This window comes from Crassostrea angulata, chromosome 8, assembly GCF_025612915.1.
Source record: "Crassostrea angulata isolate pt1a10 chromosome 8, ASM2561291v2, whole genome shotgun sequence".
NCBI classification, from domain to species: Eukaryota; Metazoa; Mollusca; class Bivalvia; order Ostreida; family Ostreidae; genus Magallana; species Magallana angulata.
The window spans coordinates 52,513,151-52,540,574 of NC_069118.1; the positions used below are offsets into that span (position 1 = coordinate 52,513,151).

General features: G+C 33.1%; 2 protein-coding genes across 4 annotated transcripts in view; both read right to left on the minus strand.

Annotated features, from left to right (window-relative positions):
• The window catches only part of LOC128158393 (FMRFamide receptor-like), a 35,205-nt gene extending 20,894 nt beyond the window's left edge, over window positions 1-14,311 (minus strand). Inside the window, exons 1-2 of the mRNA XM_052821193.1 lie at window positions 14,056-14,311; window positions 1,278-1,353 (exon numbers count right to left, since the gene is read on the minus strand). The gene's annotated coding sequence lies outside the window, so the exon portion shown is untranslated. The remainder of the gene's footprint in view (window positions 1-1,277; window positions 1,354-14,055) is intronic.
• Window positions 1-27,424, minus strand: part of LOC128158384 (general transcription factor 3C polypeptide 1-like) — an 84,264-nt gene that overhangs the window by 34,980 nt on the left and 21,860 nt on the right. For all 3 annotated transcript variants that reach the window (XM_052821175.1, XM_052821173.1, XM_052821174.1), the window contains 9 exons: window positions 26,917-27,014; window positions 26,408-26,570; window positions 24,735-24,869; window positions 23,651-23,709; window positions 22,744-22,927; window positions 21,510-21,657; window positions 20,646-21,094; window positions 17,485-17,601; window positions 16,594-16,656 (listed from right to left, as the gene is read on the minus strand). In XM_052821175.1, the coding sequence (XP_052677135.1) occupies window positions 16,594-16,656; window positions 17,485-17,601; window positions 20,646-21,094; window positions 21,510-21,657; window positions 22,744-22,927; window positions 23,651-23,709; window positions 24,735-24,869; window positions 26,408-26,570; window positions 26,917-27,014 (1,416 nt within the window). The remainder of the gene's footprint in view (window positions 1-16,593; window positions 16,657-17,484; window positions 17,602-20,645; window positions 21,095-21,509; window positions 21,658-22,743; window positions 22,928-23,650; window positions 23,710-24,734; window positions 24,870-26,407; window positions 26,571-26,916; window positions 27,015-27,424) is intronic.

Here is a 27,424-nt window from a genome sequence, read left to right on the forward strand (position 1 = left end):
CATCTGGATATTTTAGCCTACAAAAATATTATGGCACGTATTTTCACTGCCCAGCATTGACAACTTCTCTCTGTAGGTATCTTTAGTATCACACACAAGATAGACTTGAGCTGTGTATGCTACATAAACACCTGGATAAACACCTGTCAAAACAGTACAACACGTGCATACACATATCATAAACATGATGGAATGAATTGCACACCCCCTTTCCCGCCATTTTTTTCACGGCCAACACCTCTGCAGATGTTAATTCAGAAAGTCCAACTTTGTGCAGTACAGCCCATGAGGATGTAATAATGATTATTATATTTCATGAGGATGTAATAATGATTATTATATTTCATAATCATGTACATTATTTATACTCGCTTGAGTCTTAAAAAAAGGCGATGTTGAAACTAATCATCCATAATTGTTTCTATATTAAATATTTTGTTATACAACAGTGCCCCTTAAATTGTCAATGTTATTTGGAAAAGCAAAATATTGACACCATCTTAATTTGATTATAGCAACTGGCTGTCCACAAATCAACGTATACAGTGGCCCTCGATAAATGGTTCTCTAAAAGCTTGAGAATTGGGTAAATTGAATGTAATTATTAAGCCTCGGAAGTGTAATATTTAAATTCAAATGTTACATGTAAGGTGCTTGACGCAAAGTCTCTAAATTCATTTCTATCGATAAAAAGACGTGTTTGTACAATATTTTATTTCATATAGTCACGTGTTGAATAAGTTAAGGTACGCTTAAATTCAAGGAATAACTAATGTTAACATCTTAAGTTGCTTGCAGGCGTATTAGTGCACAATAATGCACAACCAATAACAATTTAACTGTTTACGGTAGCAATTCATTTATCATGAACCCGCACACCAGTTAAATATAAAAAGAAATATAACCGCTATTAAAAGAAAGCCATGATGCACATATTTAACGTCATTAAAACTTAATGAATGATTAGCTGTCGTTTAATAAAAGAATTCACGAAATATCTATGAGTAAATTCATAAACGAATTTATACAAAAATAGGAATGTGTTGTCAAACTTGTCAAAGAATTTGAAACCAAAAACGTAAAAAAATCAAGTAAAAAACATGTTATGAAACAGTATTTTTTGTAAAGTAGCAGGAATATATATTTTTACATATAATAGTTACACCAACACGGCTAGTATGTATTGAATAATCTAAATTATGCTTCCTATTCCAGTCCCTAATAACTATTGATTTCCTTAATTTTAAAATTCTTGACATCAAAACTCATTATCGTACCTTGTAATGAAGAACCGGTCCTCACTTTACACACCGGAGGGTATAAAACATCTGCTGCCGTAAGTCAATCTGGGGTCTATGATAAAAAAAGCAAGAAAGGCTTTGTATTAGAAATCTCTTCCCAGCAGAAGCGAGAGACCCCAATCGATGCTTAGTAAAGGGACGAAAGCACAGGAGATACCAATATATATGTATATTCTGGAGGTGACACACTAAGCTCTCTGAAGTCCTAAAATGACAGGAGCTATTTCAATAAAGACGCAAAGAGTATCTTTTAACACACTTCTCAGATACTCACAATAAAACGGTCGATATAAAGTTTGTACTATTCGTGTAATGTTTTTTCTGGCCAGACCCGTTGAAACGTTGCGGATATTTTACTGCTCTTCAATATCTTTTATGCCTCTTTTTTTTTATCAAGCAACAACAAGTACATCGCTTTCAATGATTATAAAATAAAGATGGAGCCAACCTAACTAGAGGATTATTAGGAGCAGCTTTTAGTTTTTATCTTTATTTTTGGATAAACGCATGTTAAGTGATAACCTCTTCGTGCCTGCATTGTATGTGCAGCAAAATGATTTCCAAGAATATCACAATAATCATATTATATGTTATAGGTGTTTGTTCCCAACTTTGCGATATTACTTTTGTTCAGATAAATTAATGTTAATGATAAATTGCCAATCTACAACAACAATAACAAAATAATAATAATAATTGACAGTGTCGGTAACATAAAAAACCAGAACACAAGACAGTTCCCCGACTATTTCCAGTAAATCATACATTCTTCATTCATTTCTAAATGAACCCCTAGATCGCATACAACAAGCCTTATCTTATATCACGAAAGCAGTACATAATTCTACTGTTATCCACAAATATGATAGGTTAACGCCACCAATAAAACGTGTAATTGTTCATTACGATTTTATTATAAAAACAGTTTTACGTCATATTTATTTGATCTGGTGAAAAAAATCGTATCAAAAACGTTTCCACGTCCTAACTTTATGTGTCTCTATAATTGGTGATAATTAAGGTGATGCTTGAAGGATAATAATGGGTCTTTTTAGTTATAGATATACGTTACAAATATAGGATCAATATATTTTGTTAGCAGTGACTTATGGGCAAAATAATTTGCAGATGCAAATTCAACAAATAAGGATTTTGCAGTTTTGTAAAAGAGGCTACAAATGCAAAACATGTAGAAACAATGAAACTTGGGTTGATGCATGGTGTGCTTTAACATACAGGTTACAAAAAATCACACTTACTAAATTCAAAGTTGAGTGCAACCGCTGACCATAATGAAATTAAAACATATCAACAGAATTATACACGTTTGTTTAAGTTTTCTCTTCTGACGATGTACTTAATACTAGTGGGTAATATCTCACAAAACATTACGAGAATGTACCATCATAACACAGGACAATAAGCTAAGTATACAAATGTAAAACTTAAGATATGTTATATAATTCAATCTGTACAAGATTACACGTAAAGTGAAAAGAATCAGCTATCCAAGATGGCTTGTTCTTTGATCTAGCATTTTTTATTTTTATTATATATCTTTTAAATAGTTTTTAGCTTGATGTGATGATATTAGTCACGTCAAAACCCAAAAAGAAAGACAGGTTTTATTGAACATAATGCATGTATGGCGTTGGTGGTGCATCTAGAAAATCTTCGACTTCATCGACTTATAATAATCATTCACATGGTTCTAGTTCTATACCCTTTTGGAATTGATTTTCATATCTCCTTACATAAGCTGATCAGCGAATATGATCCATACTCATAAGGCGGTTGCTAACGAGACCCCGAACGGTAAAAAAAAACCCCATAAACGACCAATGGCAAGACCTCAAGACTTTTTCCTGCTAATGCCGTTGAAATTTGTTACAGACGTTTCTTGTCCATCCGCTAATTTCTATAACAAGCACTGGCCCGGCGTCCGGGGCCCCTAATCACATCAGGGGGACTCGAACAGTGTGAGACACGCATCACGCATCACATACTCTTCTATTCAAGCACAGTCTAAAGAACACCGACATTATATTTTCATTATGACGTGTGCGCATATTTTCAAAATGACGTCATTTCATTGTCAATAGGACTTGTCTAACGTATTCAACATAATTATTTGTATGGTATGCAACAGTTACGTGTATTACTTCAATTATAATGACGTACGTGCATTGTTCAAAATGACGTCATACCATTTCTAATAGCAATCATTATCATTGTATGCAACATGTTATCAGAATGGCAAAAGAACACATAATTTTCGACAGCGTAAATACTGTAAAATTATCATCAATTACATTCAATTTGTCATTTTACGTCTGTGCACAAGATAACGTTTCATTGTCCCTGTATGTCTCTATGAATCTATGACATATTTCCAGGGGAAAATTTGATGTGTTGTAATCTACGCCTTGTTAGACAAATCAAATTGTGCTCTTTTACATTAAGTAGTGTTATTTTCATAACTGCTGTCTGATCTGGCGATTTTAATGTTATGTCTCAAACTTCTATAGGCAATGCTGACTATCGATATGACTAATATATGCAATGTCTGCTCTTGTATCCATAAATATGTTTTTCACAATAACGTAATTTTTAAATATAAAACTGACTCTGACTTTATAAACTTCATCGCAGGAAGTATTTATTTTAAACGGGTTGGATATAACGAATAACAGGAAAAAATCACATAGTTAGAATAACTGTCGTAAAACGAATAATTGTAAGGTAACTGCATTAGGTAAATAACTCACATTCATAAATCAGTAATGCTTTTATCAAATGTTAATCATTTAAGCCTAAATGGGTATACTACACAATTCATTTTAAGTTAGTATTCGAACTTAATTGATAATGTCGTGATCGTATCTTCTGAAAAGCCCGTTGGATCTCGGGGGCGTTTTTTTATCATTCCTGATGAACCCCCTGTCGCAATGTACAATGAATGACCCTCTCTGCTAGATGGTCACGAAATCCAAACATTGCGCTATCAAACCCACTTACAGGCATCAAGAAAAGTCGCAATAGTGGGCAAAAACATTTCAGCCAATGGAACAGTAAACTATTTCCTTGTTTGTCCTACTTTTTCCATTATTCATGACTACTAAGAAGACTTTATCATGTTTCGGTGCATTTTACTAGTATATGTACTTTTGGGTAATTCGGTTAATAAGCATTTAATGTTTAATAGATGTCAAAAGAGGAAGCTGCAGTATACATGTGTATCATTATGGTATTACATGTAAGTTGCAATTCATTCAGATATTCTTTTAAAATATAGTGATAATATAGCAAAATATAGTAGTTAGAAACTAAATGTGCATCCAATTCCCAAAATATTTTAGAAGAGGATTTTTTAAAAATTAATTAGTATACTCGTCTTTTTCCGACATTGCCTGAATTAAAATAACACGTAATCTATGTTGCAAATATAAAATTACATTTCTCTTAAACATTCACCTTCATACCATATGATTACCTCAAAGTCTACAAAACTTTTTTTTGCTTGCTTATATTGAGGGTCCTTATGTAACCCAGTCCTTACTTTCATTTCTTGAATATAAGAAAGCGGTCTCTCTCGGGCGAACAACTGGTAATAGCTTTATTTGTGCGCATTATAAACAAGCCATACGTGCAGTCGATAGACTACAAGCTGTTGTCCGTTATCATCAAAAGGAAAATACAGTGTACTTATTAAATCTCAGCATCAAGTGAAAAGTCTCGCCATTTCTGTATGATATACAATAACTGTATATTGAACTGTACTCACAAACATCGAACTCTATATGAAGTATATATAATTAATTATATTGTGTCCGAAAATTGCTCTTTGTGCTACGCTGTTCCTCATCAAAACAAAACTGTTTTAACATTGCTGTCCAGAAATATTTATTTCAAGTGATCATGTATAATGTATAATTCGATATCAATTTTCTATACATTTTTATTGCTCCAGTATATTCCGAAATACAAAGGTAGTTTTTATCATTAAACGTTTTATAGTATCAATAACTAATATAACAGTTTTCAATCAAAACGCGTGATTCTATGTGCATCTAGTTATGCTTTTCACACTTATTATGACGTATATACCGCTAAAAAGTCCCAGTAATAGAGGAGAAATGAGACACCGCCATGATGTGACGTGTTTAAATCCATTCAAAAGCACAATAAAATTGATAAAAATCACACGCGAATTCAACTTCGCTATTATTGTTTCACCGTTTCAAAAAAAGGTAGCACGGACAAATCTCTGAGAGCAGAAAGCCATGGATCCGAATACTCAAGGCCAAAATACCGACTGACACATTCACACGGTCAAACATATGAAAGCAATTGCCTAATCAAACCAACTACATATATTTACAAAAAGAAGAAATGGCAGTAATTTTATGGAAAATAAACAACATAACCCTTTTCCCCCAACTAAACATTTTGAGGGAGTTATTCAAATAACCACCCTAAAAATTTGATAGAAAACAATTGATTACGAAAAAATTGTCAACTTATTTTTTCTAGTGCTATTTTCAATGGAATTTTGACATTTGCAAAATTTTATCCCCAACAAAAGGCTCTTTTTTTCTTTCTCTCTCACTAAAATTATCACTGTAGTATGCGATGCATATTACATGTTTGAACAGGTGATTCCATTTATTTTAAGCAATTACAAACAATTCTTTTTTATGTCACGGTATGACAGACAACACACGTGCTTAAATAAAACATCTCGTTTAATAAGGAAAGGATGGAACTTTCAAATTTTGAAATAATACAATGCATTAAAGTACACGATGTCAATTTTAATTAATCATCGTTATTAAAATGGTGCAAAATTCCTTTACATTGCCTATCGCGTACACAGTGTATGTTTGACAGAAATAAGACTTTTATTAAGGGTATTGTATGTATGATGGCTGAACACAATGACTTAATTCAAACATCATTGAATTTGATTTTTTGATTTTTCATTTAAAATATGTTTAAAATAGACAGGGTATTTTAGGCGTAGTAATTATGAGCAATATAATACAGTGGTCAGCATCTTCATATAAAGGAAGAGTTCGTTGCTATTAATCAGAAGTGACAAACATATCAAAATGAGCAGCAGAATTTGAACCAATATAAATTGTAACTGTAATATAATTACAAAAAATCATTTGATATGATTAAGTACTAGGTAATTCTGGAAGCTCGACTTCCAGTAATACACTGAGCGCTTTGATTTAATCTGATTTAATGTAGACAGCAGGTATGGCGTTTTACGCTGATTGCTGTATACACGGAAACAAGAAGCGACGTTAATCAAGTGGTGGCTGATATTTACGCTATAAACCAACAACCTCGATCAACGTCAAACACGTCGTGGACGCTTACAATACGTCAGTTTCTCGCCCTCACTTCATAATAAACCTATATTATGGAGCAAGCACCTGCTACATGTACGACCCAGGAAGATGTTTCATCAAAACACTCTTTATGATCCCTTTTGTTAATTCAAATGTCAAAGAGTTGTATTTTTGGTCCAAACAAAACTAATACAATAGAATTGTTCAATGCTAAATTACTGGCTTTAGGTATCTCAAACTCTCTGAACCTTTGTCATACTATGCCCAAAATAATAGTGGCAATCTAACATCAGGGGTGTATTCGTTTGGTCGATTAGAGAACTGCAAGAGTAGTCCCAATTTGCTCGTTTTCAGTGTGGAGATCTCCGGTAGATCTCTCCATTGTCTACTTTCCAAATAGCAGGTAGATGCTGGAGATCCTGGAGCAGATCTGGAGGGTAGCAAACGAAAACACTCCAGAAGTATGCTCTCTCTCTCTCTCTCTCTCTCTCTCTCTCTCTCTCTGTCATTTCCCAAAACACGTTTACGAATCGCATTCTTCACGCCCGCACAGTGCACTCAAATGACAAGGAATGCATTTAATACCACAAGTAGTTAATCAAAAGGGACATAACTCCTATTAAAAAATAGCATTTATATAATATTGCAGATTGCAAAGGTCATGTTTGATATTACATGTAACCCTAAAAATTCTTTAAAAAAAATATGTTCAGACGTTTCAAAAGAAAAGAAAAAAAAGAATAGCAGACATAAATCTCTCACAACTCGTTGTGAGGATTTTTTGCAGGAATGTATTTTTTTAAGATTGCACTAATTACCCTTTGGAACAAAAATTACTTATAATCTCCTGGGAAATGTGACAATAGTGACCTCTGTTTAACTCGTTCCAAGCTTTGTGCTTGTTCCTGCAGCTTTCTGGTCATGAAAGCTGTGTTCTGCTCTGTCCTCTGTTCAGATCATTGCCGAGAGATTTAGCTCAATGGACTGAATGCTACTGGGAATTGAACTTCTGGGTTTTGTTCAGAAAATTAAGTTATCACACGGAAGGATGAAAAGTTGTCACCAACAGCAACACGCAAGGGACAAGAGGAATGCAAGACAGAAAGGTTTCAGAGTGTAATAAAAAAGAATTTATATAAAGTTCATATCTACGTCTCACGAACCACATAGAATCAAACGGTCAAAAAATTAACTCTCTTTCATGTGAAGAAAAAAAGTTCTCTAGTAATAGCGCTTTTGACATAAGATATGAAAAACTACTCGTGTACCTAACTGCAGTTAACATAATTTATATTCTTACCAATTAAAAAATCGGGGTCGTTTTACAAATAAAGTATTTAAGTCGATATTACTATGGACTAAAGAGCTGAATTCTTTAGAAGTATCAAAGTTTATGAAATAATCAGAAACACGATCCGACACAAAAGCATGATTGAATATTTCTTTTTTTACAATGGAATAGGTGAATTACCAGCAAATAAATGAACTCAATTGTAAAACAGACTTACCAGGACGTTTTCCAGTTTCCTCGATAACAATACACCTAGATGGATAATAGATTTCACACCAATTAACAACTGTATTGCGTTTTACTTAGACGAGGATACAGAGATTCACGCTCTGTGGGCGTTTGGCTAAAATAAGGCGTCAATGTAAAAGTGATTACAGCTAGACTACGACTTACAGTTCCATCCATCTAGCTTATACTAGTCTCATGGCTTCTGTGTACACACCTCCACTTGGTCAACACGGAATCCTTTCTAAAATGCTTCCTCAATTTCAGATTTGACTTCCGTTTTGATAATGATTCTATATAAATTACTTTTTGAATTTCTATTCATAAACGTAACATTTAGTTTTAGTATTTGACCAATACTAATTTTAGTATTTAACTAAAATAAAAACATTTTAGGATTTGCGGCAATGCAAATCAGTTTCTTAAAAAACGCTATTTTTATTTATAAATTATTGGTTCAAATTCTTTGCCAATATTTACATGTATGAAATCTTACGAAACCATCTGTAAACCTGGCCCTTGAGTTCAACTTTTCTATTAGAAATTGTACCACATGTACATGCACTCAATACAACCTATTGTTCGGACAAGAAAGAGGTTACAAAAAGAAACTGCTGGCACCTTCATGATTCCAGGGAGCTAAACAGAGGGCACGCGCGAAAGCTTGCAAAAGTGTGTGGTTTGTTGACACGCTGATATGGGTAGAGGAGACAGACTTTCGAAAGTCCAATCCACAATCGCTCACTTTCAAGAAAGTTTTGTCATGTTATGGATAGATACAAATGATCAATTCACCTTATTTTCCTCGTAAGCTTGTCTTAATGATTATGGAATAAGGTTAGCATATAATATAATTTTAATACCATAAATGTAGTCAAATGAATAAAGAAACTGTGATCGTCATTGTTGGTTTTAACACGAGCATCGGTATTTTGTGTTTATCAGCGAATTGGGATACTAAGTAAACCTTCTCCTTAGATCAGTGGTTCATAGATATAAAACAAAGACGAGTCTACGCTGTGCATACATAATCAGTGCACATTTCAGTTTATGACCATTTCACCTAGTTTAGATTGGTGAATTACACACAAGTTATATCACTTTGAAAGCTCATTATATTGATATAGTAGCTCTGACCAGTACATGCATTATGTTCATCAATGGTTTGTTATCATTATTTAAGTGATAACTCAGGTTTCTGCCCTCCGATCTATTGTTATTCTAACAATTATCTACATTTTTAAAGTTAACACAAATCGGTACTTTAGGTTGTGTATATTGATAAATCAGTCTGTTGGAGTCACGAATATGGATGACGATATTAAACAAGATGTTAATGAAACACGTATACACCTCCCCTTATAGAAATCTGCGAAGAAAATAAACAGAAACGGATATTGAAATTTTTTAAATGGTGGGGGCATTGTCAAAAACTTTTTCAAAATTTTAGATGACTTGATTGGAATAAACAAAGGAAAAATTATATAAGAATTCAAAGTTTGCGTCTCAATAAGTCGTGGTAGTTACAGATTTATTGTGCATTTCAAATTATATGATTGTAGAATATTCTTCAATATAGGATGACTGTCCATAAAGTGGTAAAATCTCGTCGTTAAACTTCCTCAAGAACGCATTTTGAAGTGTTATATATATATGTCTCAAAGGTCCAAGGAAAATCTCCGCGTTTTGAAATATTTATACTGTATAGATTGTACAATAAAACCCGTAATGCTTCCTTATCCGCATCTAAGAAACTATTATTTACAGGGAAATATTTGCCTCCGTTTTATTTTCACCTCTTTCGCCCTCGTTGTCACAGGGCGAATTTGATACTTAGCGATTTCCAATGTCTCAAAATATCACTCTTCAAACACAACGGTGTCCGAGCGAGTTTAAGACGGGGCGAAACTGTTTGGAAGTGTAAAAGGGCGACAATAATACTTTATGTAAAACGACTTCGTGCACAGCAATGCATGGAGGAGAATACAACACGCATTTTGTGCAAAGCAATGCATGGCGAAATAAAGAACATGCATTATGCATTCACTCAAACAAATGTCCAGTACTTCTAAAAGTTTATAACCCGTTTTATTCCATAAACTTAAATATTAAGGGACCGCCAAAGAGGAGTCAGTATTTTTAACCCGTTTCTATCTTTAAATGAAAACAACTCTTTATCTGAAATAACATTATAAGTGCGAATTCTGGAGATCGTATCACATCAAAACACGCGAGAATTCTGCAGAACGAGATTTCGTACATTTGCGCAGGTGTTTCCCATAGTCAGCTTGTACTATTTGTGTGTTTTCCTTCCGTAAATACCACTGATCTCGCCTAATAACATAATTGACCCCTCATGATAAGATACATGTACGTGTATTAATTTAACTTAGCCGTTGAGGCTTCCGAAAATCTGGGTTGCACTAACCAACAACGATTTATCGTCTCAACTTTCTTGGGAGAGAATTACCAAAATTATCAAGTCGGCTGGGTTTTGAGTAGAAGGGTGATAGCGCAGAGTGAAAATGTTACGTAAAAGTACATATGAACAAAATATATATAATTCGTATAAATACATCTATTCAATGCCACTGTTTCTGACATTTACTTAAATTTTTAAACTTTAAAAATTATGGGGGAGATGAGGTTTCTGTCAAAAGAGCAAATACTGGTTAAAACAGACGGCTGATAATGGCATCCGCCATCCCAAAGATTAAATATGATCGTAATTTATTTTCTAGAATTTATGAAATTCATTTTCATTGTCTTAAAAGGGTTAGATGGTCGTTGACATGATGATCTAGACGGTATTGATCTCCTGTAGAAAAGTTCTTTATAAAGATATAGGTAACAACTAAATATTTGAAAACTGAAATATCGGAAAATTTTCCTTGCTACATAGCAGTTTATAGATATTTAATTTGTAAGTTGAAATATCTAAAAAAAAAAAAAAAAATCCTGCTACATAGCAGTTTATAGATATTTGTAAGCTGAAATATCTGAAAATTTTCCTTGCTACATAGCAGTTTATAGATATTTGAAAACTAATATATTTAAAAACAAATTCCTGCAACATACCAGTTTATAGATATTTGAAAACTAAAATATCTAAAAAAAATTCCTGCTACATATATAGCAGTTTATATATATTTGTAAGCTGAAATGTATGAAAATTTTCGTTATAGTAGTTTATAGATAAACAAAATATATCTAGATATCAAGGTAGTCAGTACATATGTTGGGTAATTTGTTCATAACCCTGGCTGAGTCTTTTTAAAATTATGACATTTGTACAAATACATTGTCCCTATGGTAAAAATATGGGATGTCAATTTTACTCGGTTGGCTTAGTCGATTAATTGGAGCCTTTAGTCGAGTACTCGTTCATTTATTTGAAACTGAGTGTCCTTATTCTACTGTCACATATACCGTATCTTGACCATAAAAATATTTAAAACTTATGATAATACGCACTATAAATGTATTTGATTTCAAACAAATTAAAAAGCATTTAATCTAAATATCCGTTAGCTAATGTCTTAGCTTTTCACTTTTCTTGTGCCGCTTACACATAATTGAATACCATATCATCTTAGGCAAATCAAATGTGACCTGTTTCATGTTAAGACATTGTCCCGAGCCGTGCAAAATCAACAATTAAAGTTAATGGTTATAAATGTTTATAAAACAAATGCCTTGAGTTCATATGATTAAATATTTGATTAATACAAACAACTAGATCTAATCAAATAAATAAATGTTAGGAGAACGACAGATTGATCTCTTAAAGTACATGTTTGCATAAGTACTTCTACTCAAAACAATAATTTGACCCACAAATTCAAGACATCAATTTGTGGCCGTTTAAAAATATACTAACAACACCCGTTCGATTCAACAGAATGTAACGTGATTAAAAATACCGAGAAAAGAATATTTTTTTATTCGAAGCCCCAAAACTGCCGCGAAATAAAGAAAAAATGTTTTGAATTTCTTTCTTCACTTCATAACGAGTAATCAACTAAGAAATTTTTAGTCGATGATCGGCGTGACCGAGCGACTACTCGAGCACTCGTTGACATCCCTAGTAAAAATATCAAAAACATTTTGAACTCGATTTCATAAACCCATAAAAGTTTTCAATCACTCAATGGTTTGAGCCAAAAAACTATCATCTATTTATGAAATAAGCACAGCGTGGTAAACACACGTAACCATATCTACCACGTAAACATATAACTTGTATTTACAAAACATATTGTGCAATGGTCTCTCTGTTGCATAGATTTGAATTAATTTGTGATATATATCAACTACAGGCCATTAACACGGAAAACTAGATTCACGTTCAATTGTACAACTATATCTTAAATGACTAGATTCGGTCTGGTCACACGATAAAACTTATCACCGACTTAAAATGACAGATTCTGAGCTGACTGGAACTCTTTGAAAACCAAAGGGCTGAAGCAGCATATCTAGTGACGTTTGCACACAAAGGACAAACGCAATCAATTAGTTATTTTGATAATCGTTTTATACATTCCTACTTGCAACTTTCTGGGCCTTAGACATGCGAGGTTTTCTTTTTACTTGTGCATCAATGACAACACTTCTTTTTATATTAATTGAAATAAATGCGTGGCAATATATATATATATATATCCCGTGTTCAATTAAAGCAAAACATAATTAATCAACCGATATAACCCAAATGTTTTAACATCCGGAAAGACCTGAGAACGTGCGACTGAAACAGTTCTGTAGTCTATAAAATAATGCATTCGATCAAGATTTAATGCGTAGTTTTCAATGAAATATTATCGTTTGATACCCAATTTAGTTAAACTATGACATGGAAATTTTGCACTAAATAATGGAGGAAACTTCTCTTACAAGGTTGTTCAAGGTCCAATGAACAAAAGCGATATAATAAGGCACAGGAGAAGGAAGCACCGAAAAGCTTCGATTTCATACCTAGACATCAATAAAATAGAAGACACCCCAAAAGTATTAAGGTTTGTGCAATGAAAATCCAATGATTCAAAGGCGGTATATAGGAAGCCAAACTGAACCATTCTAACGGACAGCAAATCGTTTCAGTTGATTAATGTCGCTTCGTTGATTCCAGTACGCTCTTATGTGAGGTCACAACGAAACCAATTTGGAAGAAGTTTATATGTACACGGTCAATCTGCATTGTTTATGAGATATGAAATGAGATTAACTGTTCCTCTACTTCTCGGTCGCTATTAATTAAATTTGCTCGTGTCGAGCGATCAGACTCTCTTGAGCCCTGCGGATTTTGCGCTCAATGATTCTGTAAGATCAGGCCCCACCATCACCAACTTTCCTCAAGTCAATATTCAGCTTCAAGTATGAGGTGTTTTTTAGCTCAAATTAATGCACTTTTCCTATAAGGATTTGAGTTGAGGACCGAGATGAGTGATTTGAAAGTTTTGGTGACGGCGGGGCCAGGTCCTTACCTCAGCAGCAAGACAAGCCTCTATATTCGACAGTGGTTTAACTGCAACTGTATTTCATACATAGCAGATACTACAGAAAATTCAAGCCACCAAACGCGCTGTGTTTGATGCAGATTGACTTGGAGCTTGAGTAACGATTTAAGGATGCCTATAGTTTAACTTTTTAGCAATGTAAATTATACGTAATGACAGCACTTCCTTCTTCCCCTATTGCTTACGACACTGAGAGTCAAATTGATTTCGACCGACAAAACAATGCAAGCTCTACAGCTATAGTATGATAGTTATCAATTACACTTATCAATGTCTATTTCTTAAAATCTACTTCCATGTCGTAAACGGGGAGTATACATCCCTCCAGACAACCTCAAGGTGCAACAAAAAAAACTTACCCCCGATAATGCTAATTCTCTCCCCTGGAAACCGCAGTTTTCCTGGTGTGCATAAGAAGATAGAAATGGATCTAAGCCAGTCGTAGATTTCTAGAATCATTGAACGCTGTAAATTAAATTCATCTAGGTTAATTAACTTGAGGTACATCCCTTTTAACTAGTTTATTATTTTTTATCCAGTTAGCCAGGTGCGAGCATTAAAAAATTCGAACAAGATTTCAAAATACAACCTCTCTCTCTCTCTCTCTCTCTCTCTCTCTCTCTCTCTCTCTCTGACTTACTGTTTTAAAATACCATTATATCAATTAAGGTCAGACGACACGTTCCTCAATTCTATATAAAATTTTCAAGGAAATTGGTTAATGGTTAACTACTCCTCTGACAAGCTTTCTTGCAAAAAATTAAGATACCTTACCAGGCATTTCTGCAAATAGCTAGAGAATGCAATTTCCTATAAAACCTACGCTCCTGGGCTGGCAGAGATCGGCCACGGTTCTAACCACTAGGCCATCTATGCATATATCAATTTACAAGTAAATGTAATCATTTCAAAAATCGTTATAAAAATAATAATTTATTTTATTTTTTATTAAAACTTTTTTTTCCGAGGAGATACAAAAAAGATGCTCGAGGAACGTGTCTTCTGACCTTAACGTCAGAAATGTTTTCTGCATAGACATGGATTTTTTATACACTACATGCGTACAATAACAACAACTTACGTGTTCTCTGATTTGCAGGATTTACAGCATTAAGGCGACCGGTCAAGGACAAAGTCTTCGGCCAGGAATCAAAATAGCGCGTCCGAAAGAAACCACATATTTCAACTCTTATTTACGTTCGTATTCTCTTTTTTATCTTCAGAACTGCTTATTGTCTTTCCTTAGATTAGTTCTCTTTTTCTCTTTCCAATATTTTTATTCACAAACCAGTGTTATTTTGGGCATTAAAATACACAGCTACTGTCTACATGCACATGAGCATTTATTGTGTGTATGTTTTTATAAAAAATAAATAAAAAATAATAATAATAGATTCATTAATTTGCATTCAATGGCAAAGAATGTAACTTATCATTACATGCTGATGGTTTGATAAACAAAATATAAACCCTTTGCATAGACTACAATAACAACATTTGGCTTTTTGGGGGGACCAATATTGATGTTAGTTGAACTGACAGGAAACATTTACTGCATATGGCTCGTCTTTAGCTTAGTTTAAACGGTTCTATCGCGACATCTTTTCCATTTTCCAAGGCGACAAAAGACCATTGAAAACAGCACAGTGTGCCGGAAATTACGGCAGCCGACAACTATACGTCTTCTTATCTCGGGGATCCAACATAAAGACAGTTATGGAGTCGCCCCGGAGTTTGTTCTTCTCTTAAATTTTGTTTTGCATGTGTGGGGCTGTTTTCCCCCTCTGTCGTTATGAATATTAACTTTAGTGGACATTCTTCTATCAATAAAACATATTTTTGCTACAGTGCAACGTTTCGTATTATATCTTCTTGTAAAAGAAAGAAATTGGATAATGGGGGCACGAGGAAGACACCTAGTCGTTAAACTCACCAGATAAAAGCACGGTCGGTTATAAAATAACATTTTGTTGTAAGTGAGCGCACGATCTATAGACTACTGTCATGAAAGAAAATCTGAAGAACTCTCAATTTGTATGAATGGTAAGGAAATGGAAAACATATCATCCATTTTCTTGCACAATAAAATTATTCCATAACTGGTTTTTTTCAAAACATTATATCAATAATGAGCTCTTTGTTCGGTTGTTAATGGTTTTTGATGATATATAGAAAAACAAAACATAAGATTTGATTTGCAAATAAATATACAGAATCCCCAATTTCTCAGAATGAAAACATTCTTTAACGTCAATCTACATATGCGTTGTGCAATTAGGACGAATCCATTGATTATTTTTATTCTGATTGTTACACATATAATCATTTTTATGTCAAAGCACAAAAGAAACATCATGTTATTAAATTGTCCATTAAAACATCAATTACTGAGTAACTGATTAATTGACTGATCAATCGATTGATTGATCACGAATGGACTTAATAAATTATTGATTGATGAAAAAATAATGAATGGATGATGGGTCAATCAATTGATTAAATGAAACACGGACTGGTTTTCTAACGTGCATGTACAGAATACTTGAAAGATTGACCGATTGATTGAATGATCGTTGATTGATTCATTAAATGAGAACTCAAAACGGTCTCTAACATAGGTCTAAATGAGTAATACGTTTAGACGTCTCAAGGACGAATTTTAAATTCATCCAAGCACGCTTCAAATGGCAACCAAATCACCATCAGATTTGTCTACCTGTACTTAACAGGTAACAATCTAAATTTATTACAGTACAGGTTTCCTGTCTTGCTACCTGTAACGGCTTTCAAAGCAGGTACGTCCTTTGGTTTTCTGCATTTGATTTTCTCAATATCCTCTCTATGATTAATTAAGGTTCTACCTGATTATAAGATTGATAATATGGTCAGGGACTTACCGCGGCTGAGTTTAACAGGTGCCCGATAGAGACACGGAAAACCTCCCAGTCATTGACTAGTTCCTGAATAAAAAGATTAAATATTTTTCAACACTGTAACAATTATATGTAGTATCAAATTAATAAATGTTTAAGTGATCATATTCATTTGATTACTTTAAAACGCATTGTTTTCTCTCTTGCATTTTATTTGGAAAAGGTAAAAGAACTAATATATATTTACATGATCTAAGTTCATATTCTTCTTCGCTAATGATTTATTTTGGATATCATAAATGTTGTTGTTTCAAAATAATCAATATCTATGAACTCCTTCTTTTTATCTCTTTATCGTTTCAAATGAATAGAAATTGTGTAAGTTGAACAATATCAAGATTCAAGCTTTCCACTCATTATTTCATAAAAAACAAATCTTTTCATCTAATAAATGTTTATATTTTCGAGTTAAAATCCAAGCTGCAAAAACATAAAGCTTGCCAGTGAAGATAAAAATTTTACACATATTTTTATATCAACAAAAGTCATATATTTGATATTTGATGAATCATTTGACACCTCAAATAAATTCTGAATTTTTATCTAAATCGATATACATATATATATATTTAAGTCAACATTTCTTATTAAGGATAATGAACAAACAAATAAGATTTGTTTCCAATATTACAATCAAAAATTTTTTCTATGTATTTAAGCACTGAGGTTTGAATATTTTTCTATGTCTTTACATGGAGTTCGTTTCCTGAAGGAGATAAATTCAGTCTAAAACTGGCCACAACTATTTACACAACCATCTTAAAATGGGTGCATGAGTAAAAGATACACTTGATTTAGCGGTACAGAAATTTGCCTGGAGCATAAAGGTTATCCCTCCTTCATCTAATGCCTCACCTTCAAATTGAAGTAACAGATGCCCATTTCCCCAGCATCATGAATGAGTCTGTACACAGACTTCATGTTATCTAACAAAGCAGGCTCTACTGATGACCAAACTTCTTCCAAATCCAACTGAAACAGAAAAAAATACTCCATGTGATATTCTTGTCAACACTCTCTTCTTTAATGTTAGGTTTCCTGTCCACTTGACCAACTTAATCATAAGGAGAAGAAAATAAAAAATTTCAGATTTCCTAAATGTGTCAAAATTCATTATAAAAAGCCAGTAAAAAAAATCAGAAGTTCTAATTTCATGCATATTCTGAAAACATAGGTAATCATAGATTACTAAGCTCACCGAGACGGAGCATCACCCTTATGAGACATCACCTTCATAAGACCACCTTTATCATTTTTTATGAAAATCATACTTTATGATCTTGGATATTCATGCATTCTGTTTTGACAAAATATTGTATATCATCTGATAATTTTTTTTATGATAATCATATGTTCATATGTTAATCAATTCAATGATATAAAATTAAATATTGCATCATATCATATTTATAATATATATCATATAATACAATAAAATACCGTAATAAACAATGAGATATGATATTGTAATGTATGATATGACATTGTATTGTGTTATACCTTATTGTATTTGATCACATAATACAATATCATAAAATATAATACAATATAGTATTATATTACAATATCATATTACATAATACATCATAACATTGAAACATGATATTATATTGTATAATATAGTATGATATTGTATTGAATGACACTGAAACATATTTGATACATTATATGATATTATATCATATAATACAATATAATTTGATCCAACATTGTATCTTATCAAATGATACAATATCATGTGATAAAGTAAAATATTATAAAATACATTATTATATTATACATATTGTATCATATGACACAATAATATATATTACAATATCATATAATACAATTTCATGTGACATGATAATATATCATATAAACCAATATCATATCATACAATATCGTATGATACAATATAATATTACAATATCATATAATACAATTTCATGTGATATAATTCTATATTACTGAAACCAATATCATATCATAAATATTGTATGATACAATATTATACAATATACAATATTGTATCATAGGATACAATATATTTTGCAATATCTTATGTAATTGTATCATTTGATAAAATAATAAATTAAAAATGCAATATAATATTATACAATAATGTATCATAATATACAATACTATACATAACAATATCATGATACAATATCATATCATAAAATATCACAAAAATTGATACAATATCATATCGTATCGTATAACTTTTTATAATATAACATATGATATCATATTGTATCATATCAAACAATATTGTTTCATATCATACAATACTATATCATAGGAATCATGTTATATCATTTATCAACAAACACATCTATCTATCGATCTGGTTTGAGTGAGGTAGGAGATTTCTTTAGCATCCTTGATAATGGAGATCAGGCTCTGAATCTGAAGCAACCTCTGCGTTTAATTTATAATAAAGTTAAATCAACTATGCAAGCTTTCATCTATAAAACATGTGACCTGTTCCAAAAAACTAAACCTCATCCAGCATCCGAAACCTATGACTCAGATTCAGCATTCAAGCCCATCAGGAGCATTGGTATCATAAGACGCATCATCCATGCAAGTTTGGTGAAGTTTGGACCAGTAATAACTAAGATATCTTCATCAGAGGGCACTAGCAATTAAAACCTTTACTTCCTCCAGCATCCGCAACCTATGGCTCAGATTCAGCATCCATGCCTGTCAGGTGCATCTGTATCATAAGACACACCATCCATTCAAGTTTGGTGAAGTTAGGACCTGTAATAACTAAGATTAAATTTTTTAGCATCCTTGATAATGGAGATCAAGCTCTGCATCTGAAGCTACCTCTGCGATTCATTCATATTACAGTTAAATCAACTATGCAAGTTTGAAATAGTACTATCATCTATTAAACATGTGACCTGTTCCAAAAAACTTAACTTTATCCAGCATCCGAAACCTATGGCTCACACTCAGCATTCAAGCCTGTCAGGTGCATCAGTATCATAAGACACACCATCCATGGAAGTCTGGTGAAGTAAGGACAAGTAATAACTAAGATATCATCATCAGAGGGCACCTGTTTCAAAAACTTCATTTAACCAGCTCTTAAAACCTTAACCTCCTCCAGCATCCGAATCCTATTGCTCAGATTCAGCACTCAAGCTTATCAGGTGCATCAGTATCATAAGACGCACCATCCATACAAGTTTGGTGAAGTTAGGACCAGTAGTAACTAAGATATAATCATCAGAGGGCACCTGCAACAAAAACTTTAACCAGCTCTAAAAACCTTAACCTCTTCCAGCATCCGAAACCTATAGCTCATATTCAGCATTCAAGCTTGTCAGGTGCATCAGTATCATAAGACGCATCATCCATACAAGTTCGGTGAAGTTAGGACCAGTAGTAACTTAGATATTGCTATCAATGGGCACCTGCAACAAAAACTTTAACCTGCTCCAAAAACCTTAACCTCCTCCAGCATCCGAAACCTATAGCTCAGATTCAGCACTCAAACCTGTCTGGTGCATCAGTATCATAAGACACACCATCCATGCAAGTTTGGTGAAGTACGGACCAGCAGTAACTAAGATATTGCTATCAAAGGGCACCTGCAACAAAAACTTTAACCTGGACCAACAACCTTAACCTCCTCCAGCATCTGAAATTTAGGACCCAGATTCAGCATCCAAGTCTTTCAAGTCCATAAGTAGGTCCAGATGCATCATCCATGCAAGTTTGGTGAAGACAGGACAAGTAATAGCTTAGATACAGGACCTGCAACAAAAACTTTAACCAGGTCCGGACGCCGACGCCGACGCCGACGCCACCGCCGACGCCGACGCCGAGGGTATAGCATAAGCTCTCCTTGACTTCGTCTCGGTGAGCTAAAAAGTATAAATATACAGGTTAGAGGGCACATGACAGAGTGATGACAGCTTTATACCAGATATCCTCTTATATATATAGTCTTTTTAAAATAACTTTAACCCTTTCTTCTTTGCAATTAGAGCTTATGAGATTATAAGATTTATGTATACCTGGAAGGGAACAAATCGCTGGGCGTTTTTTATTATTGTCCTAGCCTTTGACCTATCATAAGGAATGTCCCTCAAAACAAGGTCAGGGTCAGCCTCATTCTGGTCGTCATCTTTACAGATCCGTATCTTGATGTTGCACGCCTGGATCAGGAAGTGATCTTGTACGTTATAATGTTTTAGATCCGCATCCTGCTCCGCACGGGACCGTCTCATGGTCACTAGAGCACGCGACGCACACACTGTGCTCAGCTTGGATTTCTCCTTGCCTTTCTTGTTTTCATCCATGTTTGAATCAAAGTGAAATTGAATGGAGCTTCTGTCACTGGTGTTGAACTGAACAATGGTGGATCCGTCCTCGTCGTAAACGTAGGGGGAGGGGCCGTCAAATGTTTTGGTTGACTCCCAAGCCGTGTTCTGTTCCAAGACCTTGGGACGGTTCTCTTTCTGATCTGTTTAATCATCAGAAATAATAAACTTAATTTTTTGTTAAAAAAAAACATTTCTAAGGAATTTAGGGACATTTCCTTTACTATGTAGTATAGGGATATTCCTTTAACTACACAGTATATCAGTTCTGGCTGTTATGCCTCATTTGATTGGCTAAAAAATTCATATATATTGTATAACATTACTTGCCTACGTCACATACAATACGACGCACGTGCGATACATACTAATCAGTTTGATGTTACATTTAAATTTTTTTACAAATTATCGTGATTTTATTAAATAATAGTCCTTACTTTCTGATTTTAGTGGTAGACAATTATATTATAAGGAATAGATTTAACTTCTACCTATGCAGTCGAGGACATTCCTTAAACTACGCAGTACATCAAACTTTGACTCAAGGACAAACTTTACCAAGGTCAAATGGATAGTCCTCGTCATCCGAGTCCAGGACCTCGTGGAGTCGCGACCGCTTGCCCAGGGACATGTGTTGGTTGAAGCCCTGTCTGTACTGCGGATCCAGAATCACGATGTCGGGGGGAATACCCACATATATGCTTACCTGTCAATCAACAATTTGTTGAACCATTTATTGACATCACTTAAGATCAATGAATGCATGCAACATGTAAATGATTCTTATACCCTGTCCCGAGTTTTTGCTTCCACTACTTTTTTGCTTGATATTTCGATAATCATAAAAACCTTTGTGCTCAAACTACGTTCATCCACTAATATGAAAAATGTCCAGATTATCTACGTTTCAGGTTTCAATACACATGCAAAAATAGAAAGTCTACAGGGATTTTGCATTGCATCAGCCATTAAAAAGCCCGGATGATAACTTGAAAAATTGCGCGAGTTATCCCCAAGTACTTCCGAATGGAGAAAAGATGTAAAAATTTCGCATTATAAATCTCTGTAAGAAATTTGTTTTCGTTCCTGTGAACTTTTATGAGTGAAAAATGATAATTGTTCAATGAAGATATCTTGGATATATTTCCTTTTATCGTTTGCAACTGTATTTCTTTCACATGTATATTTTTATCAAAAATCATCAAAATGTGGTGGAAGCAATAACTTTGAATAGACTATAAATGGTAACAGTTACTGCAGAAAAATTGAACTGATTGTTTAACATATTTATAGATAAGTAATGAATTCAACATGTTCAAATAAAACTATAATAGTTATTAATTATTCATATATTCTAAGGAATCACTAGAATTCGACGTGGCTCAATTTTCCTGGTATTTGTGGGTAGCCCTCAGCCATAAATTTACATCATCCACGAAAACTAAATAAAAATAATGTATATAATTTCTACTGAAACTGAAAACCAAAATTTCCACGAAATTACATCCCATCAAATTAGCGAACAACCCATAATCCACGAAAATTGGCCCCCACGAAATTAAATGATTCCACAGTATATAATTATGACAGCTGATAAATTCAGAATAAATCTGTACTAACTAATAAAATGATAGCATTCAAACTTAAAGTATTGCATACATTTAGCATTTCATAGACTAAAAATAAATTCTAATTAATGTAGAATAAGTCATATAAAACATGTTCGTTCTTTATAACTAATTTTCAGATGAATGTTACTATCATACGTAAGTGACAGATGATAGATTTTAACCTGTCTGCCATACAAGAGCTGGACTAAAGCCGCACAAATGCCGCCGTTTTTGATCTCCTTGATTTCTATTGACTCTGGAGAAGAGTTGTCTTCATATGGGTACGTATTCACTATTTCCTTGATGGCCGTGAGAGTGTTATTATAGATGGAGGTAGGGTAACGAGAATGAAACCTGTAGTGATACCTAAGGAACACAGAATAATATTACATGAGAGAGTACATGAACAAGAATAAATTAATTTTATTTCAATTTTTTAAAACTACATAATCTAAACTGAAAGTACTCAAACACACATTTTTAGAATGAACTTCATATACCGGTTATCTGATATATAGTACAATAAAACTTTTTTTTTTTAAATTCAAAACCCAGAATAGTCAAACCACATATATATCAAGGTTTCTAGGTATCTCTGCTGACGTTCTTATAATTCCTTGCAAATACCTTATAATAAACTCTGATTAAACAAATTTACAGGTGTTCTAATTTTGATCCCTGATGAAGAATAAAAAAGTTTTTATTTCCTATAACAGCTATCATATCTATCATTCTTACAGACGAGTGGTGTGGAATATGCTGTTACTTTGGAATTATTCATTCTTACACTAGCTCTTAAAATGCTGTAGAATTATAAAATGGATATTCTGTGCCTAATTCTCCTGTGGTCTACTTGATTTACATGTAACAGAAATAGCAATCATTGTAATATCCAAGTTTTGCTCAAAGTGAAATAATCAATATTTAAAATTATCATATTTATTGCATTAATATTCAATAAACTTTTATTTTGTAATACATGCATATGCATTTACATCACCTACCCCCCCCCCCCCCCAAAAAAAAAAACAACAACAACAACAAAAACAACAAACCAACAACCCCTTTACAATATCATATAAGTTTTACTTTTGAGACAACTTAAGGTTGTTTGTTCCAGAGTCCACAGGTCTCAGCTTCTCTTTCTTCTGTAAGGAAAGAAAATAACCTACATGTACTTGTTACACAATAAATAAATACTACATTTTCTTCATAATAACATAAAACCCCCTGATACATAATTTTCAATATGATCTAATTTTTTGGTAATTTCGTGATCTCTCTTAAGTCGCAAATAATTGAATATGCAGAAATTGTATCCTGTATCAATTTCTATAAGAAACTTTTTAATTCGCAAAAAATGACTGATGCAAATTAAAATTGTTAAGATATCCCCCATTTTTGCAAATTTTGTGACACACAAAAAAACCCCAGTTATACGGAATTCTGTCAATTTACAATATAATTGAGTTTTCTACCACCTAGATAAAAAGTGTTATTTATCAATCTAATTAAAATTAGACTTGTACTTCCGCTCCTCTATGATATGCTATACAACACCCAGGGCAGTTACGTCATAGGTCACACCCAGGGCAGTATGAGGTCAGTGACATATCGTAGAGGAGAGGAATTACAAGTCTAATTTTAATTAGTTTGGTTATTCATTATCTTGAGTTATGTGTATAAATAATATACAGGTCTTTGAATATTATCTAAGAGCACTGGATAGTCATGCCATTATTAGACAAATATAAATCTCCTTAATAAAAGAAGAACTATATCCAAAGACATACATGTATTATTATGCTTCACTTTAACTCTCGATTTGACAGACTGGTAGGTAAAATGATAATCACTATTAAGTTCAAGCATTAAGAAGCCTTATTCAGAAAAAGAGAAATTTTTTTTTTTAAATTAAAAATTGACAGTATCACTTCTGATTTTATTCAATACAATCATCAAAAATACATGTAACAATAGCTAAATTACTCTTTATTTCTACTAATAACCATGCAAGCAAATGCATCTTGTAACTCAATTTCAAGTGTCACTAATTAATGTTCAAAAAATAAACAAAGACTTACCAAGAGAGTCCTACTACAATTATTAAATAAAATATGCACAGCCCCCCCCCCCCCCCCAAAACATAACTTCTGACCTTTGACCAACTGACCTTGTTTTGGACGATGACCCCATCATATTTGAGCTTATCAATGGCTTTGTCCAGTATGCTGTCAGGGTACTGGCTAAGGAGTTTGAACATTTGATGACTCCTGCCCTGCTTGTCATAGGCACTGGACACAAAACTCTGTCAAATAAACAGATTCTGGGTCAAATTTCAAGAAGTTTAAGTTAAATCACAAGAAATCTGACTAGTTTCAAAGAATTATACATTTTTTTGTAATTTAAAAAAGTTTGTACATACAATCAATACTGGAAAAAACTTCAGCTTTTATTATAATATTATTGTATTTTTTTTTGGTGATGTGAAAGTCATAGGGAAAAAGAAGAAAAGTAAGTCATATCACAAAACAACTGGATTTAAAGGAGAGGGCTCAAATAGGCAGATTGCCTGCTGCCCAATCCTATTATGTAATATTTTTTTACATAATAAAATATTGTTTAAATAAAAAAAAAACAACTGGATACTAGTATATATACATGTAGTATACATAATCCAGCTCTGTGATTATCTTTTTGGTTTGATCACACAAAATAAATGTAACAATAGATTTCTGATTTATGCTCTAATCACAAAAACTGTATAAATTATACATGTTATTGCTTTTAAAATGAATTTTTATTGATGAATTTATTAGAGGTGTAACGAAATGTCGATACATCAATCACAGGTATATTGATCGCGAGGGCCCACAATATCCATACCATATCATCACATGTAACGAACATGATACACAGTATGAGTAATTTTCATTGACTTTCTAGAAAAGTTACATGGTATACATAACATGAAGACATTTAGAAATTTTGTAAATTTTGTTCTAATCCATTGAATTTTACATCTCTAGTCTTGTTGATTGATTCTGTAAGAAGTTTACATATTTTAAATGTAATATATTTCTTATAGAGCTAGGCAACATAGACATCAGGTTTTTTAGAGTTAAAAACTACATGTATATCCTGATACATGATGCATCACATCAATATATCCTAGTATGTATTGTATCATGATGTAGCTGATGATAATCAAGCCTAGTATTTACATGTACATGTACTTAAGGTCAGACGACATGTTCCTCGAGAATCTTTTTTGTATCTCCTCGTAATAAAGAGTTCCAATAAAAAATATTAATTTTATAATTACTTTAAAAATGATAAAAATTTACTTAGATGTGGTAATATGTCTAGATGTTCGAGTGGTTAGAACCGTGGCCACTCACTGTCAGAAGCGAATAGGTTCTAGATGTCATGAGTTCAAAGCCCCGCCCCGGCGGAGATACATGTATAGTTCTAATATTGTGAATTTTGCTGTGGTGTAGATGTATTTATTTTTATAACAGCAATTCAAATGTATTTTCAAGAAGATTATATAGGAAATTGCAAACTCTAGTATTTTGCAGAAATGCCTGGTAAGGTACCCTAATTTTTTGCAAGAAGGCTTGTCAAAGTAGTAGTAAACCATTAACAAATTCCTGGAAAAAGTTATCTAAAATTGAGGAACGTGTCGTCTCACCTTAAGGTTTGGAGTAATGCAAAGATTAAAAATTCAACTTTCCATCTCACACTGAAGTAACCATACAACATAAAATTTTTATCAAAAAAAGTAAATCTACCACACATGAGTTTGTTGAAAGGAATTTGTTATGTTCTAAAAAGCATGCTTACATGTATGATGTCCTTGGCGACATATTCCAAGATGTCTGCCCTGCTTCGTGGCTCCTTAGGTGGGGTAATTTTCCGCAGGTTGAAGTGGGTCATAGATGTGATGTCATAGTCCTTCACCTGAGCCAGAGATGCTGGCATAAATGTCTTTTGCAGCTCAACATTTCTATTTTGAAACAAAAATTCATTTCAATCACAACAGTGTATTTTTTATGACAATTGCCAAGACTTGTTTCCAGTACAAAACTATACAGTCAAACGAGTGAAGAAACCTTGCTGAAGAAAATCACATTCTATATTTTATCGCTTCTGTGTATTAAAATTATACTTATTTTAAACAAAATGGCTGCTTTAGACAGATGATCTCAAAATATTAATGACCTCTTTGGCAAGTTTAACTGCATGTACCTGTATATCAATACTTCTTCAAATTTAAAGATGGAGCCTAAAGTGAACGAAATTAATTGAAAAAACACTTTCGTTAGACATTGAAAAAAGAGAATCACACATACGAGAACTTGGTTACGAGGTAATCGACCAGAGTACGGAACTCTTTACAGGCGTGCTCTGATGCCTGTAAGTACTGCTTCTGTGAGAACTCCTTCACATACTGAAACAGACGTGTCGACATGTGTTATATACAGTCAATCTTATCCTCTCTGTTCATACCATATATCTTATTACACCACTTCGTATCAATTATTTAAAACATCATTTTTACAAAGCTTTATAAACATGTACAATGTATGTCTAATAGCTTAAAACTCCTCCATAGCAACTCATTAAAAGATTTCTATATTCATTTGATAGACAGTCAATGATGCTGGTCTATATAAAACAATACTAGGTCCTCAACACAAACCACTGAGTTCCTTTCATGTACATTTACTAAATGGTCCAGCATTGCCCCCAAGAAGTAAATCAGTAGGTTTTTATTACTAGATGGGTTTTGTTTTGCGTCACTCTACATACAAAACTAACTTCCTGGTCCTCCAAGATTTCGTATCAGTAGATCAGAGG